We start from the raw sequence: 16,685 nt of genomic DNA on the forward strand, positions 1-16,685 counted from the left end.
GGAAAGAGTAGGGTCCAATAGCAGCAGTAGGGAGGGAAAGAAGCAACAACTAAAGATTTTTTTTTCTTATTATTAATAACCGCCATGGCAAATCAACAGCTGCAAACACACTTAGAGTATTAATCAATAACAATTAATATTACTGTAAACAGTAAATTAATTTTAGTTAAGGATTTCACTGTCAAGCTAGCCTTCATCCAGGTATTCCTCAGCTAGAGAATGGACTTACTCACTATTGTTCCGCCACCATAAGTGTTGAATTAAACATTCAGGGATATTACATTTTAAATAGTTTAAAAGATTTATACAAAATATAAAAAAGTTAAAAAAAATCTTAAATGTTTAAAAAAATTATAATCTAATTTTTTATTTTTTTATATATATCTTTAAACAATAATATACCTGTAATTAATTAAACCTTTTTTAAGCAACTACTAAGGATTAATTCCCTTATAAATGGTTTTTTACTGTCTCCAATGATAAATATAGTGTTCTTCATAGATCAGATAATGGTTGTATCCGTATCTAAACCGTTCAAGGCAGTTACGGATAGCTAACGGATACAGATCGGATGTTTGGATATTGGATCGGATGTTGGATATCGAATTGGATAGCCTTGAAAGGCAGAGGTGATTTCAAAATTAGTAGACGGAAATCTTAATGTAGATTGTTCTTTGAATGCTTAAAACTCTCAACGCATATTACTTTGAAGAAGTGTGTGGAGAACAAGTCTGCTATAAAGAAACGGTTCACCAAAAGATATGTGAATATTGTATTAGCGTTTTATCTCACAATAAGAAAAATAGAGACATCAGAGGAGTAGAGGAGAGGAGAAAAAGGGCGCGGACAAAGCATTGGCAACTTTATAAAAGATATAAACGTCTTTATGTGATAATGAAAATGAGAAGTGCTATAAATACGAGTTTTTTTTCTTATGCGTAAGAGTTTTTCTAAGCGGGTTTTTAAGGTAGCTGTGCTGTGAAACCTCATATAGCCAATCCAATTGCCGTCTTACACGTATGAGGTTTTTGCCAAAGGAACTGAACAGCATATGCATACGAGATTTTGTCTACCCATCAGTCTTCCCTTTTTTTAGATGGCCTTATCAAAATAACTAGCTATTGTCATACTTCTTGATGTAAAACTACTCATTTAATTGGCACAATGGATTTAATTATACTATTCTTTTCGAGATCTTACAGGATTCTGTTCTGCCACTATACAGTGATGGCATATATAAGTTTTGCATTCCTTCTTTTCTTTAAGTTCTTGGCCTTTTCCCAATATTGGATGGCACACTAAGCTCGATATCAGGATCCTAATCAATCAAGTATTTAATTTGTTTGTGTGGAGGAGTTTTCTACCGAGTCCACATAGGTAACAATTACTTATAAAAGAACTCTAGGCAGCGCTCTTTTACACGTACGAGTTTTTTTAATCTGTTTCCACATAAATCATAAGTAGCGGGGACAGATTGTGACAGTTGTCTGCTTACGCATACGCGTTTTTTCTATCCTGGTTCTATGTAAATTATAACTAGCTGGTGCAAATTTTGACAGCTATCTGCTAACGCGCACGAGTTTTTCTAAACCTGGTTCCACGTAGATCATAACTAGCTGGGACAAATTTTGACAACTATCTGCTTACGGGTACGAGTTTTCTTAAGCCTGGTTACAGTGAGTTATTTGTTAATCTGAAGACCGTTCAGCTCTATAGGAAGTTGGAGGTTCTTAGGAAACTTGCTCACTGTACTTTCGAGTACCATATGCTTCTCAAATGTAGAAAGACTATCATCTGACATATTAAGTAGAAATAGTAGTGAGGGTAAGTACAGTCTTCCTACTTCATAATAAGACCAAGACTCCAACATCGAAACATTGCGCCTTACATATATGACTTACATTCAAATGATCCTTACATCTGAAACAGCCATTTTATCTATAGCTGAAGATCTAATAGAAGGTATTGTAGAAGGAGCAAAAATCTAAATGAATAGGATCTAATGCAGATAGAAGGTGTTGAAGATCTCAGGTCTTATGCACGAACTCGCATGTGGAAAAGTGCATATTTCGTTCCATTGTTTCTAGAAACGTTTAAATAGTATCTGCTAGTTTTCATTACCTTTTCCCGGTAATATCTTGTTGTAACAACCCATTTGTTTATCTCTCCCCCATTTCATTTCTATTTTTCTCTTTCTGATACAATTACCATTATTCACTTTATACTTACTCTGTTCCCAACAAAACCTAGAAACGTCAAAGATTGTTGTGATTCCATCGGCACGTAGAGTAGCCGTGTAAATAAAATAAGAAATATACAGAAAAAAGAAAAGAAGATGGGGAGCCAAAGTCTGTTGCAGAATGGTGAAAAAAAGGAGAGAAATTTATTTGGCCTAGTCGGGCAATGTATCCATCGTTTTGCTGCTGATGACTACCGATTCGTCGACAGCTTGTCAGCGTGGCACCAAATCAGCTCTAGCTTTTCTCTTCTTCAACAACGCAATAAGCGTATCCAGCTCACCTAAATATTCAACAACCTTAAAGTATCATAATTCGTTTAATTCCATTCTTTTAAAAACCCACTTGCCCCAACATAAGTTTGAAAATCTTACTAATTGTTGATTACGGTTGCTGGGGATAGCAACATGCAAAACCTTTGACTCTCCTACTATTTCGTCATCAGAAATTTCGGGCGACATGTACTTGGGAACCAGGAGACGCTCGCCATTAACCCATCGCATCCCCAAACTCGCTTGATGTGTGGCGTTCGCAACTTTTTGAGCCTACAGCATCTGCTCAACCAATGTGTATAAGTGACTCATTCAAAAAAATTAACGAATTTTTACAGCATAAAAGTAATAAGTACTGACTCGCCAAACACGCCCAGAACGTTTCTTCTGGAGCTTAAGCCTGTCATTGCTGCTGCTCCCCTCCTTCTTCTGGCCTCAGAAGTACCGGTGGACCTTCATTCGTAACTGCTTCTGGTCCAGAGCACCTAGGCAGTATGCTATGATGGTCATGGTTACCTGTTCATTATGACTAGAACGGAAGGTCTCGTCATACTTGTATCCCGCGGGAAGGGGAAACGCACAATGGCGTTGATGGATGTCCCTCTGGTACATATTGACTACTATTAAGTGATGGCTACAAAGGATTGTATTACAAGAATATCAATAGACCTACAAGCACTTTTTCCACCTCGCTCTTGGGCATATGAGGTGTCGTCGATGCAACAACAGGCTGCTGTGCCCCAAGCATGGCTGTAATAACGTGCAGTTGACGGCGTGTTACCAGATTTTTGACTTCTAAGAGCACCTGCAGCAGTCGCTGTTACGAAACTGTTAAATTTCAGAGTTTAACAGCCCGCTTAACAGTACGTAACAGCTTAACAGGGCATTTCGTGCAGCAGTTACTGTTACGAAGCTGTTAACTTCACACGGCGTTGGTTTTAATGAAAGCTTTACCCTTTCTCCTGAGCAGGGGGCAGCGGCAGAAACGTCAGACAGGCGAGTGGCGTTAGAAGTAGCGTTGTTCAATTTGAAGATTACAAACAAAGAATGAAGTGAGATATAGCTTTATTTTTCAAGTCCTTTTTCTCGATTCAAGAAACTGTTAAATTTAACAGTTTTTGTTTGTTCGGGCTGTTAAATTTAACAGGACGTTAACAGCAACCGCTGCAAGGTCTGGCTGTGAAATAAACTATTAAATTTAACATAACAGGTTCTTAACAGCGACCGCTGCAGGTGCTCTAATGCCGCACACTTGTCTTGCAATTACACGACGTTATCACGAAGGTTGGCGACCTCCATTGCTGCTGCATATTACTGGCATCACTGAGCAATTGCACTGGTGGTGTTAGTGGTGTTGTTGTTAATAGAAGACATCTAATATCAAGGATACAGGCAAGTCAATATCAGAAAAGTCTCATTGTATATGGCTTTGATCTTTTAGGCTTTACGTTTTAGACAGATCAAGGGGGAGTGGTAAGAAGCAAGCATAAAAGTAGGACTGGGTCGACGTTAAGTATTATTTCTATATCCTAGTAGTGTGCATGGTCATGGTGTGCATATTTGATCAGATTGTGTTAAGCACGAATAGCAAGTATATAAAGTACTTTTGTGGTTGTTCCTCTTTTCCCTCTCTCTTTCTATTTCTCTTCTACAATTAATAGTCGTATGGTCCCTTCTAAAGTAAGTATTTCTTGTTCTTTCTCCCTCCTAACTGCTGCTTTTTGATTACTTTTTCATCTTTATGTAACTGTTCTTTGTTTCCTTTATGGGAGTTACTCATTAATAATTAAATGTTCAACAAATCTTGATTTCTTAGAACTTTAATTAATTAACACTGGGCAGGAGGGGTAATATAAAGGGGCAAAAAACAGCTGAATATAAGCTGAATATACTGCTTGTCATCCAAATATAAAGCTATTTTATAACCGCTTTATAGTTCCTGCAAAAGGCCGCTTTTTTATCACATATTCAGCTGTCTTTAACAGCTTTATAGCTGGTTTCCAATTTTGATAATGGGTAGTGCATATGCGTAGAAAGAGATCCCCCAATTGCTTTACATACGGACTAGGTACTCCATCGTGCATATAGAGGGGTGCATAGCATATTTTAGCGCAATCGATTTTGGGCATATACTAAACGGATGAAATAATCGCAGCACATCTTGATTACTGTATAGCAGTGATGATTATTATAGTATGGTCATAAGCAACCAATTTATTTATTCCATTATTAAAGTTCTGAAAAACATTTACAGAGCAATAAAAAGCATTAAAGGGGCGGTAAAAATAAATGCGAAGCATGAAAGGAGTCTTCTATGTATATTTGTGTGAATGTGGTGCATAAAATCTCTAGATGGTGATGGGGCAAAGGCAAAAGGGTGAAGCATACTGTATGTGTTAATGAGTCTGTGACCCACTCAAGAAGAACGAAGGTAACCTGTGCTGCAGCTAGACAGAAGCAAAAATATGGGTAGCTTTACCGTACCTGAAAAGTTCGGCTTAGACGGTGCCAACAGCGATCAGACAGTGGGCAACATGCATGCAGCAGTGCAAATGGGGATCTACGTGGATATCCAGGTTGGAAGACCATGCAAAGTACAAACAAGCTATGAATGAGGAAAGAAGGCTTTTAGTGAAAGAAGAACTATAGAAAGAAAGTATGTAAACATTACAAAGGGAGTACTTACAAGCTTCAACTCGTATGGATCATGCCTATGATATTGGATAGGAAAACCGGTCGTTTCATGAGCTACATATGCACACGAAATAAAATATCCTTAATAAAAGCTGCAGAGACTCCAGGGTAGTTGAAGAGCGATAAAAGCAAAGAGTGCCTTACAAACCTATGGTACTAGGTCCTTGAGAGAATAGTGTATCGTAGCAGCCAGGAAGGAAGAGAAAAGGAAGAGAAAGAAACAGAAAGAAAGGCATAAAATACGAAGGAACGATCGATGCAAAATATAACTAACCTAAAATACTGTTGAAGTCATGCTGACCATGCATTAAAGGCTAATGTTCAATATAGGAACCCGGGCACTTTTGAGCGACATGAGTGTCGGAGTTTCTTTAAATTTTGTGTAACGGTAACCCAATATATCGCATATGTGTGTACCAAATTTCGCAATCACAGCTATAAAACTCGCAGAGATATAAACAGGCAACGTAGTGGATATCATATCTTGTAAAATTAATAGTGATGGCTACCTCTAAAAAAAATAAAAAAGATACTAGCAATCTCAATATGAAGACAATGACTACATTTCAGACCAATCTTAAAGCTCTAGCACGTAAGAATAAATGAATATTATCTACACTGATAAATAATGATACTTGAAGAATGAAAATTCTCAAATCTCAATAATACTTTCAAAATAAACACTTTTCTTTAGCTTCAAAGAGTGAATAGTACTGTAAAAGTACTATTAGAGGATAACCAAAAAAATATAGAGTAAATATCATTGTATATTCAAGGGTGATAACTAGTATAAAATTATGATATGTATATACAAATCATATGCATTGTAGGAGTGAGATACTTACTAGAGCAAACATATAATAAATAAGTAAAGCATATTCACTGAAAATAAAGATTAAGATATTGATATCATACCTAAGTGAGTGATAAGTAACTGATACATATAAAAAAGAAAAAAGAAGAGTAGATAGAGCTATAGTATTGCAGCTATACTAAAGTATGTATGCTAGAAACAAAAGATGTATGTAAAAAGGAAGGAAATAAATAATCTAGCTAGCACTAAAGGATGGAAACAGCACAAATGAATGTACATAGTAAGCAAATGATGCCAGTAAAGAAAAAAAATAGGTATAGATAAATACTAAAAGACCGGAAATACTTTAACGTATGTATATAGTAAATAAAGAATACATACTAAGAGAGATTAATAGTTCAAGATAGCAATAAAGGATTTCAGACACATAAATGCATATAGACATTAAATAAAAGATGCAGAAGAGAAGTAAACAGTTACAGGTACCATCAACAGAACAAAACCATCCATATATGTATATATAAATAAAAGATGCAATGAAAAGAAAAAGGAATAGTTATAGTACTACAAAAGGTCTCGAACAATATAAACATATGTATGGAGTAAACAATGAATGCATGCAAAATAGAAATAAACAGTTCTAGATCAGCACTAAAGTACTAGAACAGAATCAATGCATATATATGGTAAACAAAGAATGCATGCAAAGAGAAATAAATAGTTCTAAATAAACACACAAGGACTCAAACAGCGTTAATAGAATGTATAGAGTAAAAAAATAATGCATATAAAGAGAAGTAAATAGTTCCAGATAAACATACAAGGACCCGAACAGTGTAAGTGCAATGTATAGAGTAAACAAAGAATGCATGCAACGAGAAATAAATAGTTCCAAATAAGCACATAAGATCCAAACATGAATAACCTATGATTATGGAAAAGCAAAGTAAATGGTTAAAGATAGCTCCGAAGGATTGATGCCACTCAAATGCATGTACATAATAAATAAAAGATATTGAAGAGAAGTAGGTAGTTATAGATAGCATCAATAGATTGCAGCAACACATTATATGTATGTATAAACAAAAGATGCAAGGAAAAGAGAAACAAATAGTTATAGTACTAGCAAAGGATTAGAGGAATATAAATGCATGTACGGAGTAAACAAAGGATGCATGCAAAATCAAAATAAACAATTATATGCAATAATCCATACCCAATAAAGTTAAGAAGATACAACAGCAATAATATGCTGTGATATATCTAGTAAGATTACCTTCACTGTTAAAAAACTATATAAAGGCACCAATATTTTTCAGTTTAGTTCATTGCTATTTTCATTATCCCTTTTTTACTTACGTTCTTCATATTCTGTATCATCTAACTATGGCTCTTCCAAACATTCTTGACTTTATGGCTACTATTCCAGACCATCATCAAGCTTTGACGTAAGTATATCTTTATGTTGTTGAAATTGTGTCCTTGTAAAATGTGGTGTTTTTATAAATATATGTACTGACTTAAGGAGAATCTCCTTACTTTAGTTTTTTGGTTAATAACAATGTGTTCAGTACTACCATGGTCTGTGATGAGGGTTCATCTATGGAAGTTTACTGGCCCCCTAGTTGGAAACGACCGAAATGGCGCTGCTCGCGTAGCTGTCCTTATGGTCGGTCATCCAAAAGCATTACTACTGGCAGCTACTTTTACAACCAGAAGGCTGATATACGGATGATTCTTTTCATCTTGTACACCTTTATCGCACGAGCTTCTGTTACAACACTCACAGCGTTGACAGGGCTCCACCGGGATACTACATCACAAATCATTTTTGATGTCTATCAGGTTATACTTCAGGATATCACAGATGATGATCTCATGCTTGGTAACGCATTTATTTCTTTTTTTATTGATGATGCTTTTTGGGTAATTGTTGTCATTAATCAAATATATTTTTAAACAGGTGGTGAGGGCGTCACTGAAGTACAAATTGATGAAAGCAAGTTCGGTAAACGGAAATATAATCAAGGCAGTCGTGTTGAAGGTGTCTGGGTCTTTGGTATGATCGAAAATCGTAATGGCCGAGCTGGGAAGGCATTCTTAACCATCGTGCCGGATCGTACGGGTGATACACTATTGCCACTTATTAAGCAGTATGTGCGTCCTGGTACTACCATCATCTTGATTGTCATGCGCCGTATATGCGTATAGGCGATATAGAGGACAGAAATTATACACATCATGCCGTCAACCATAGCATAGGCTATGCGACTACTGACCATGCTCCTGGTAATTCTGGTGATGATTCTGCATTGTACAATACGAATATGATCGAAGGTAATATTTATCTATATTTATATTTTTTCTTTAAAAGATAGTGAGCTCTCTACTAACTGTAGTTAATATTAGGGTTTTGGGCAGTTGTTAAGCAACAAATCAGCTGCCGCCACCGCACAGTTTCTGCTTGCCCATGGAAGCTTTTAGAATTCCTATGGCGTAGAAAGCATCAAGATGAGCTGTGGGGTGCCCTTTTACAAGGCCTTTCTGCAACTGAGTTCTCTTCTGAGAGGCTTAGTGATGAGAACACTGAATTTGTTTTGGACTCTCTCCCGACTAGGGTTCCAGGTGACTATACACAGTACGAACATCCAGCTGATAATGGCCCTTTCAATATGATGGAATTAGTCCCTGGTAATGTAGAAGAAGAAGAGGAGAGCAATGATATTAGCTCTGAATCAGACGATCCATCAGGAGACTCTGATGATAGGTAATTATCTCTATTTATTTTCTATAACAATTCATACTCTTTTACTAATACATAGAGTCTATTTTAAAGTGAATGGTTACCTCTGCTCACCAATAGGGAACAAGGTCCAAGTGTAGTTACTCCCCAACAGGAGGCGCCACAATATAGGGTGATCCCATTGTCTCTCCTTAGAAGGTTTCCTTCTTTCCCTAGTGATAATGACCTTGGTCTTTAGTTATACTAGATGCTTCTATATCCCTATATTATTATCTCATTTATATTTCAATCCCTTGCAGTTTTTTCTTATAACAATTCAGTTTTATATATCTTCTATCAATAAAATAGCTTAGTCTGGACATTTCTCTGTATTAACTATTGATATATCACTAGTAAAAAGTATAGAAAATATTTACTCTACTTCAAAGTTTAATTGCTCCCCGAATATGTACCGCTAAGCCACAAAAATTACACCAATAAACAGCCTATTGTCTTGGCTACTTTGATGCAAAATTTCATTTGTGTAACGTCACGTGAACGCTGGGAAACCCCCGGGTTCCTATATTAGGCGGTAACCGCATCAAAAGAGTACCAAAAAAAAACCAGATCCCCCACAATAAAATGATCCCTTATAGATCCAGGTACTTGCATTTTATCGAACCTCTTTCCTCTAATACTTCTTGTGCCTACATGATAAAATAACAAAACGAACGTAAATTATAATAACCACTGTAGCTGTTAGTTAATGCTGTATATAGGCATTAATCCTTAACCATAAAGTAAAAAGGGTTTAATTAATTAGCTACATATAATTGTTTAAACATGTATAGGAAAAAATAAAGAATTATATTATAATTTTTTCATTTTTGAAACGTTTAAGATATTTTGTTTATTTTTTTAATTCCTAAATATATTTAGGTTTTGTATAAACCTGTTTAAACTGTTTGAACTATAATATTCTTTTATAATTAATTTAAAACAGGCTAGGAGGTACAACGATGCCCAGTTCAATAAAAAATCAATGAAGTTAAATTTTTTTTAGAACGCTTGACAGTATTAATCCTTAACTAAAATCAATTTACTATTTATAGTAATATTAACTGTTATGGGTTAATACTCTATTGAGAGATGATAATACTGTATAGATGCCTACTGTAAGCGATCTCCAAGCCCAGCAACAATGGCGCATGGCACAGCGCGAAAATGAGGCCAACAGTAGAACAGTGTCTTGGATCGGCAGCAGTAACAACAACAGTATAACGCGCTCTTGGATACTGTCCGTAATTTGCAGGCTGAGAACCAGGCACTGCACAAAAAGGTCGATAGAATTGGCCAAACAGTTGCTAATATGGCATATCGTACTGCCACAGTTGGTAGTAGGGCCCTCAGTGGAGGTCAATGTGTGCGGCGTTGGCATTGACCGTCAAGTTGAAGCGCGTGGTCATCGTGTTCCACTTGTATCTGTAAGTGCTATATTAGAGAGGAGAGAGACAATTATAAAAAAAGGAAAGTGGTGAATATTAGAACAGTAATGATTGCTTATAAGAGGACTAATGTTACAATAAATGTGTTGAAGGATTGTATACGTACACAAAATGAGCGACTGGGCGACACTGGTCTCAGGCTCGACCTCCCCTTCACAAACCAGGCCAACAAGGATGCTGTGAAGCGCCTTGTCGACTACATTAAAGGCTAAGGCTACTTCTACTTGGACAAGAAGCATATCAAAAAATGGTCTACACCCATTTTGATAATTTAAGGACGAAGGGGAATGAGTCGCCTGAGACGAAAGCACCCAAAAAAGTGATGAGAAGACGCTATTAGCACAGACATAGCATAAGTAGAGTAATAGGAGGTTTTGTAAGAGTATTGTCTTAACATCTGAAACAGAAATTAGTACGACGACTCAATGTTTTCCAGCAACATGCGATCGAACTGGAGGAACAGTACCCCAGTAGAAAGTCGTTGCTCTAGGATGGATGTATGTCGGAAAAGGAGACCGACAACGAAAGCAGCAGCACTGGTGTCCTGCACAGTGGCAAGCGTGTCTCAGTCTTCATGCCCGAATGGCGTAGTGAGTGGATAATTACTTACAAAGTAGATTTCTTTATGCGTGAATCTTGACAGAGATGTTGTCTGAAGGCAAACGTTTTTTTAAAAGACTTGACGATTTCAGACCAGCTGTGGACGTTGACTCGCAGCCGAACGTGCTTGAATGATCAGTAGCATGAAAGGCAGTTACCTTGCACTCGGCTATGTGTGAGCAGCTACAAAACTGGATGTTTGCTTAAAGTAAAGGGTATTACTAGGGACACTCCAAAAAAATGACTCGACACTCCATTTTTCCTCAAATAAACCAAATAGTTGCACAAAAATAAACAGTTGCTCTATAAATATACTAACAAAGGACTATTAAAGGAAGAGGAGTATTTGGAGTGTTGCAATCACCACGATGGCGTTGTAGGCGTTTGGAGTGTTTGGAGTGTTTGGAGTGTTTTTTGGAGTGTTTAAAGTGTTGCAATCGCCATGATGGCGTTGTAGGCGTTTGGAGTGTTTGGAGTGTTGCAATTGCCATGATTGCGTCGTAGGCGTTGAGCTTATGAAATTTTTTACTACTACGATGACTGATAAGCTACGAGATGTCTATTATATAAGTTGACAAGTTTAATAAAAGAAAAAGGATAAATCCCCTTTTCTTCCTCTCTCCCTTTTCTATCAAAATGAGCGCTACAACAAGAACAGATACCATGGTCGATCTTATTGGCACCAAATATGATTCGAAAAATCAGCTCCGAGCAAAGGTTCAAGAGATGGCCCTAAAGAATCAGTTTGCAACATCCACCAAGCGCAGCAACAGTCGAAATATCTACATCTACTGTATCCATGGGGGTGTCTACAGGAACTGTCATGACATCGACGATGATGAACGTGAAAGATTGGTATCGACACAGAAGACTGGTTGTGCTTGGGAGCTCTTTGGCTCATACATGCAGAAAATCAAAAAATGGGTGATTAAACGTGTCAGCAGCGCCGACAGCCACAATCATTTATTTGACAGTAACGCAGCAGCATCTTACCATCAACATCGAAACCCAACAGCTGATATTGCCAGTCGCATCTTGTCAATGACAGAGACTTCTATCAAACCAGCCAAGATTTGTCAAGAGTTACAAAACAACGACGAAGGCACAATCGTGACGATCAAGGATATTTACAAAAAATATTCAAGGACGACAAATCTGGTGCATTCAGCAAACTATTCAGCTTCTTGGTCAGCAATCAATATATCGTAAGATATCGCATAGATAGGAAAACGGAAACATTGGAAGCATTGTTCGTTACGCATCAAGTTGGCTTGGAAAAAGCAAGGCGATTTAAAGAAGTCATTCAGTCTCGATGCGACGTATGGAACGAACAACAGCAAGATGCCACTAATCAACGTTGTTGGGATCAGTAACCTTGGTACGACGTCGCTACACAATATGTTAATTGCATCAGCAGTTGTCGTCAATTGAAAAACCGACTCCTATCTGTGGGTTATGAGGACCATGCGTGATACTATTTGGCCTGAAGGTGATGTCGGTATCTTCATTACTGATAACGAGAAGGCGCTCATCACTGCCATCGATACTATCTTTTCGAAATCGATTCATCTTTTATGCATGTTGGCACATGGCGCAGCATTTGATCTCTCAGTTCGGTGGCTGCTTTCCGAAGAAAAGCGAGAAGTACAAGCAAGTCAAGAGCGTTGTGAATTGCTTGATTTACAAGTACAAAGACGAAGAGAAATTCGAAGAAACGATCAAGGAATATCGCCAACTAGCGGAGGATGCAGCAGCAGCAATGATCGAACAGGCAGAAAAACAAGACATCAAAAAGGCTGAAGCAAAAGATAAGAAACTGAAAGAAAAAGAAGAAAAAGATGAAGAACAAGAAAAGAAGCCGACAAAAAAAGAGGAACTGCGCAACAAAAAAAGGGAAGACAAGGAAATGTAAAAAAGAAACAAAATCGTAGTTGCCCGTAAGACAAAAATCATCAAGTATCTCGAAAGGTATGTATCTCTTACTTTGTAACGGTTTGCTTGAAATTATGTAGATTAAAGTATGTGATAAGGGTGATTTAGTTAACTCACTGTACCCTCGCGTTATCTTACGTCTAGTGTGCTCACCTACAAGGATAAATGGGCTGCACCGCAGGCTGGAAAGCAGTTCAACCTTAATGTGCGAACCACATCACGAACAGAAGGGACTCATTTAAGCATCAAAGATACTATGCAAACGACGGGCAGCCTCTATCGCACGTTTAAAGCTATTAACGAAGTCATGAAGAAGACAGTAAGCATTCTATATTCTCACTCACCTCCGGTGTTTGCTATTCAATTCATATGTAGCGACATGTAAATAAGCTAACTTTAATGCTTAAAAGTTTGAAACAGAAAAGATGGACTTCATACACGAGCTTTGCAATACTCCACTTTTCACAAAGCATGAGAGTGCAGCTTTAAGAAACCTTTTCGGCCATGTCAGTTTCTTTGCTTTGATCCGAATTCGAAAGGAGCTTGACCGTGCGTGGAAAAGCGTAGGCAATCAAATCAATTGCGACACGTTGGATTGTATTTGCACGAGTAGAATCAATTTTGGTTTACCATGCCAGCATATGATCAACCTAAACGGTCCTGTTGTTGATTTGAATGAGATTCCTAAACGTTGGCTTCTACAGTATGATTCAGGTATGTACTATTATACAGCTTCATCTACTAACAATAGCATGTTGTTGATACCCTCTCATATGAATGTGCTTCCTGTGTATTATAAAGCTCTATTTGAAATTAAAGACCCAGCAGTATTAGTTGACAACCAGATGGAGAAACTCGTTACAAACTTAATGAACAAAATCATTTCCCTGGAAACTGAATAAGAGAAAGTCAATCTCTTATCCCGTTTTGAGGAGATCCTTGAGGAAGACGTTGAGACTATTGATCTCGCTGAAGTCACGTTTCCTGAGCCAGTTGCTACGAAAGGAAGGCCCAAGAATACGAAGGACAAAAGGATCCCATCTTCTTTTGAGACCCGAAAAGAAAGAAGAGCTGCTTAATGCTGCTAGTAACGATAAGCCTAAAAAGGCCCTTCAAACCAGCGAAGTACAACACGACGACTATGTCCTTTTAACATCGAAAAGGGATCAAGAAACTGTGTATTTGGAACGTGCTCGTAAAAGGTCAGTCTTTTTGTATTCAGAACAATTCTTCGTCATATGTACTATTCCCATTTTATATTAATAGATGTATATATGATTGTACATATAGGATTCGTACCGAACCTAAACTAGAGTCTTTCTCCTTTTTAGTTCACCTAGATATTCCGAGGGATTGCATTCATGGGACAGTTAATATTGCTTCTGACGGCTGGTGTGGCTTCTGCACCATCGCGCATTGCGTTAAAGGAGACCAAGAACAATTTATGACGGTCAAAAGGGAAATGCTAGAGTGCCTGCACAAGAACAAGGACATATATTCGAAGTATTTCATCAGCATGTATGACCTTGCTCGCCTCGAGGAGACGATCGCTTTTGGCCTTGACTACACCCGCAACACTGAGGCAAATATCCAAGGTGCCCCAGCAAGCATTGGTTCTACACTCCTAGTTGTGCTCAACTTGCTGCTGATACATACAGACGACCTATTGCTGTGTATCCGGACAGAGATGACAAAACCGAAAATGGAATGTACTGTACTGCGCCATTATTGTTTGTACCATTTGAAGGACCAGGAACGAATGCTCGACCGTTACCTCTTATCATGCAGTTCGTTTCAGGATGTCATTAGGCGATATTAGAAATGAAAACTGCAAAGAAACTACAATGGCCTTTTATCGAACGATCGGTTGTAACAGCTTGTGAAAAGATGGGTCACACGCATGATTTGCGCAAAAAAGTTTGGAGATATTTGGACATTAAAAAAGGTCAACATTGAGGAAATTGTTTAGAAAGAAATAATTTTTATAAATAGTTTTTTCTTATGCATCTGTGTGATGCTATCACATATCATTATCAATTTTCTCCTGTTCCTTTTATTTTAATATTAACATTTAATATACATATTTATGATAAAATCAATAAATATCAGCTCAAGCTTTATTTCGCTCTTAGCACTCCATTTTGCACTCCATTTTGCACTCTATTGTCTACATCCTGCACTCCAACATCTGAAGGTCCATCAAGCGATATATTTATAGAGCAACTGTTTATTTTTGTGCAACTATTTGGTTTATTTGAGGAAAAATGGAGTGTCGAGTCACTTTTTTGGAGTGTCCCTAGTAATACCCTAAAGTAAATAAAGCAGTTGCCGGCTTATGCTGTGCAGGTTAGGGGTGGGCAAAAAAACGTCTGTATAAGATGCGTGTGTGAGTGTGCTATTTATTTGGTGGGGGGAGGAAGAAGCAATAGGCCGCTCGTTTAGAGTAGTTGGTGGGGGGGAGAAAAATATGAGAGAAACATAATTTTATGGAGGGGGGGGAGAAAAAATTGCTTCTATTTGTTTTACACCAACATCTTTTTAGGCAACGGAATAACGACTGTTCTACCACTTACATGTGTTTGATCGCCGTATTTTACAACTGCTACTTGACTATACAGACGGTGAACGGGCATGATGCATTACATGTCTTCAGTAAGGAAGTGGCTACGCCATGTCTCTAGATATTCATCGACGAACCACGACTCATTACTGCTGTAAATGCTATGCCAGCGAACAAAGGCAAAAACATGTTCTTTAAGTTAGGCGTCGACCTTTAACTCGTGGCGGAAGAAGTACTGGATTTCGCACGGCCAAGCTATCAGTTCGCCTCGATCTTCTGCTTCATACAGCACCGGAGCGTGTGCACCAAGCCGCGATTTTGCTTCTTTGCTCCTATAGAGCTGACCCATAATAGTGATTGTCTTCATCTTGTTATAACGATTGTTCACAAATACCTGGCTACCCTGCGCATCTCTGTAATGGTCCAGATGGGTACCATAAATGGATCGATAAAAGGCAAGAAGGAAATTATACACTGGGTCAGGTATAAATGTTACTGGTGCAAAATCTAATGGGTATGCATCTGGTGGTAGCGGCTCGCCTCCAGTGGCCTGTTCAGTACTGGTCGACAGCGCAAAAAATCTGTGTGGATCGAACGCACCACTCATAGTGTCACCAGTTTGCTTCATCGGCTGCACGATGTCCAAAAAGCGATTCAAAAAGGCGAAATGGCTTGGCTTGTCTATGAAGCGGTCCTTAAACGACCGGACAAAGTCGCGAGCACCTGTCTTTTGTAAGAACTTCTTCATGAACGTCATCGCGAATGAATCCTTCTGGTTCGTATCGATCTCCTTTAAATATCCATTATATCTCTCAAAACTAAAGAGCCAGAAAGCATATAAAGGTCCGAAATCCTCGATCGTTACGTCCAAGTGCATATGCAGATGCATTTTTGGCGTGATTTGCTCTCTGCCATATATGCATTCGACACCATGACAAAAGTCCAGTAAAAACGTGTTGGCTCCTTCTATCTCGTTCATGGTAACGAAAGGTTTGACCAGCAATCGACAGGCGTTTACGAAGCTCAGCCAGTGAGTGAGAAGATGGCGGGGCAGATGGTTTTACAAGACGAAGGGCGAGTATACGATATACCACGATTTCCAATCATCAGCGGTCAGAAAAGAGAAGCCAGCTCCGATCTTCCGCTTCAAGGAAATGTAGTCAGGAGGGAGCACTATGCTGTCTGCCAAAACCGGCATTTCACAAAGGTCCTGCCTAGTAAGGTCGCCGTTTTCGATCCACATCTTGGTCATATGTGTTGCTATGCCAAGAAACAAGTTGTGCATTGGATCGATGATCGTGCAGCGAATGGGATCGAAGTATTCAAGGCGGTGTAATTCAGACTATCGT

The 16,685-nt window shown here is 38.2% G+C and overlaps 1 protein-coding gene across 1 annotated transcript; it reads right to left on the minus strand.

Moving 5' to 3' along the window:
- Positions 1-1,772: 1,772 nt before the first annotated feature.
- Positions 1,773-3,121, minus strand: BDB00DRAFT_788347 (uncharacterized protein; the record flags this gene model as incomplete). Its single annotated transcript, XM_053120795.1, has 5 exons — positions 1,773-1,787; positions 1,902-1,920; positions 2,230-2,246; positions 2,612-2,782; positions 3,026-3,121. 5 exons carry the CDS (start codon positions 3,119-3,121, stop codon positions 1,773-1,775), a joined length of 318 nt encoding a protein of 105 aa, XP_052979268.1.
- Between the last annotated feature and the right edge of the window lie 13,564 nt (positions 3,122-16,685).

Source organism: Zychaea mexicana (assembly GCF_025766255.1).
Source record: "Zychaea mexicana strain RSA 1403 chromosome Unknown BDB00scaffold_41, whole genome shotgun sequence".
NCBI lineage: Eukaryota > Fungi > Mucoromycota > Mucoromycetes > Mucorales > Lichtheimiaceae > Zychaea > Zychaea mexicana.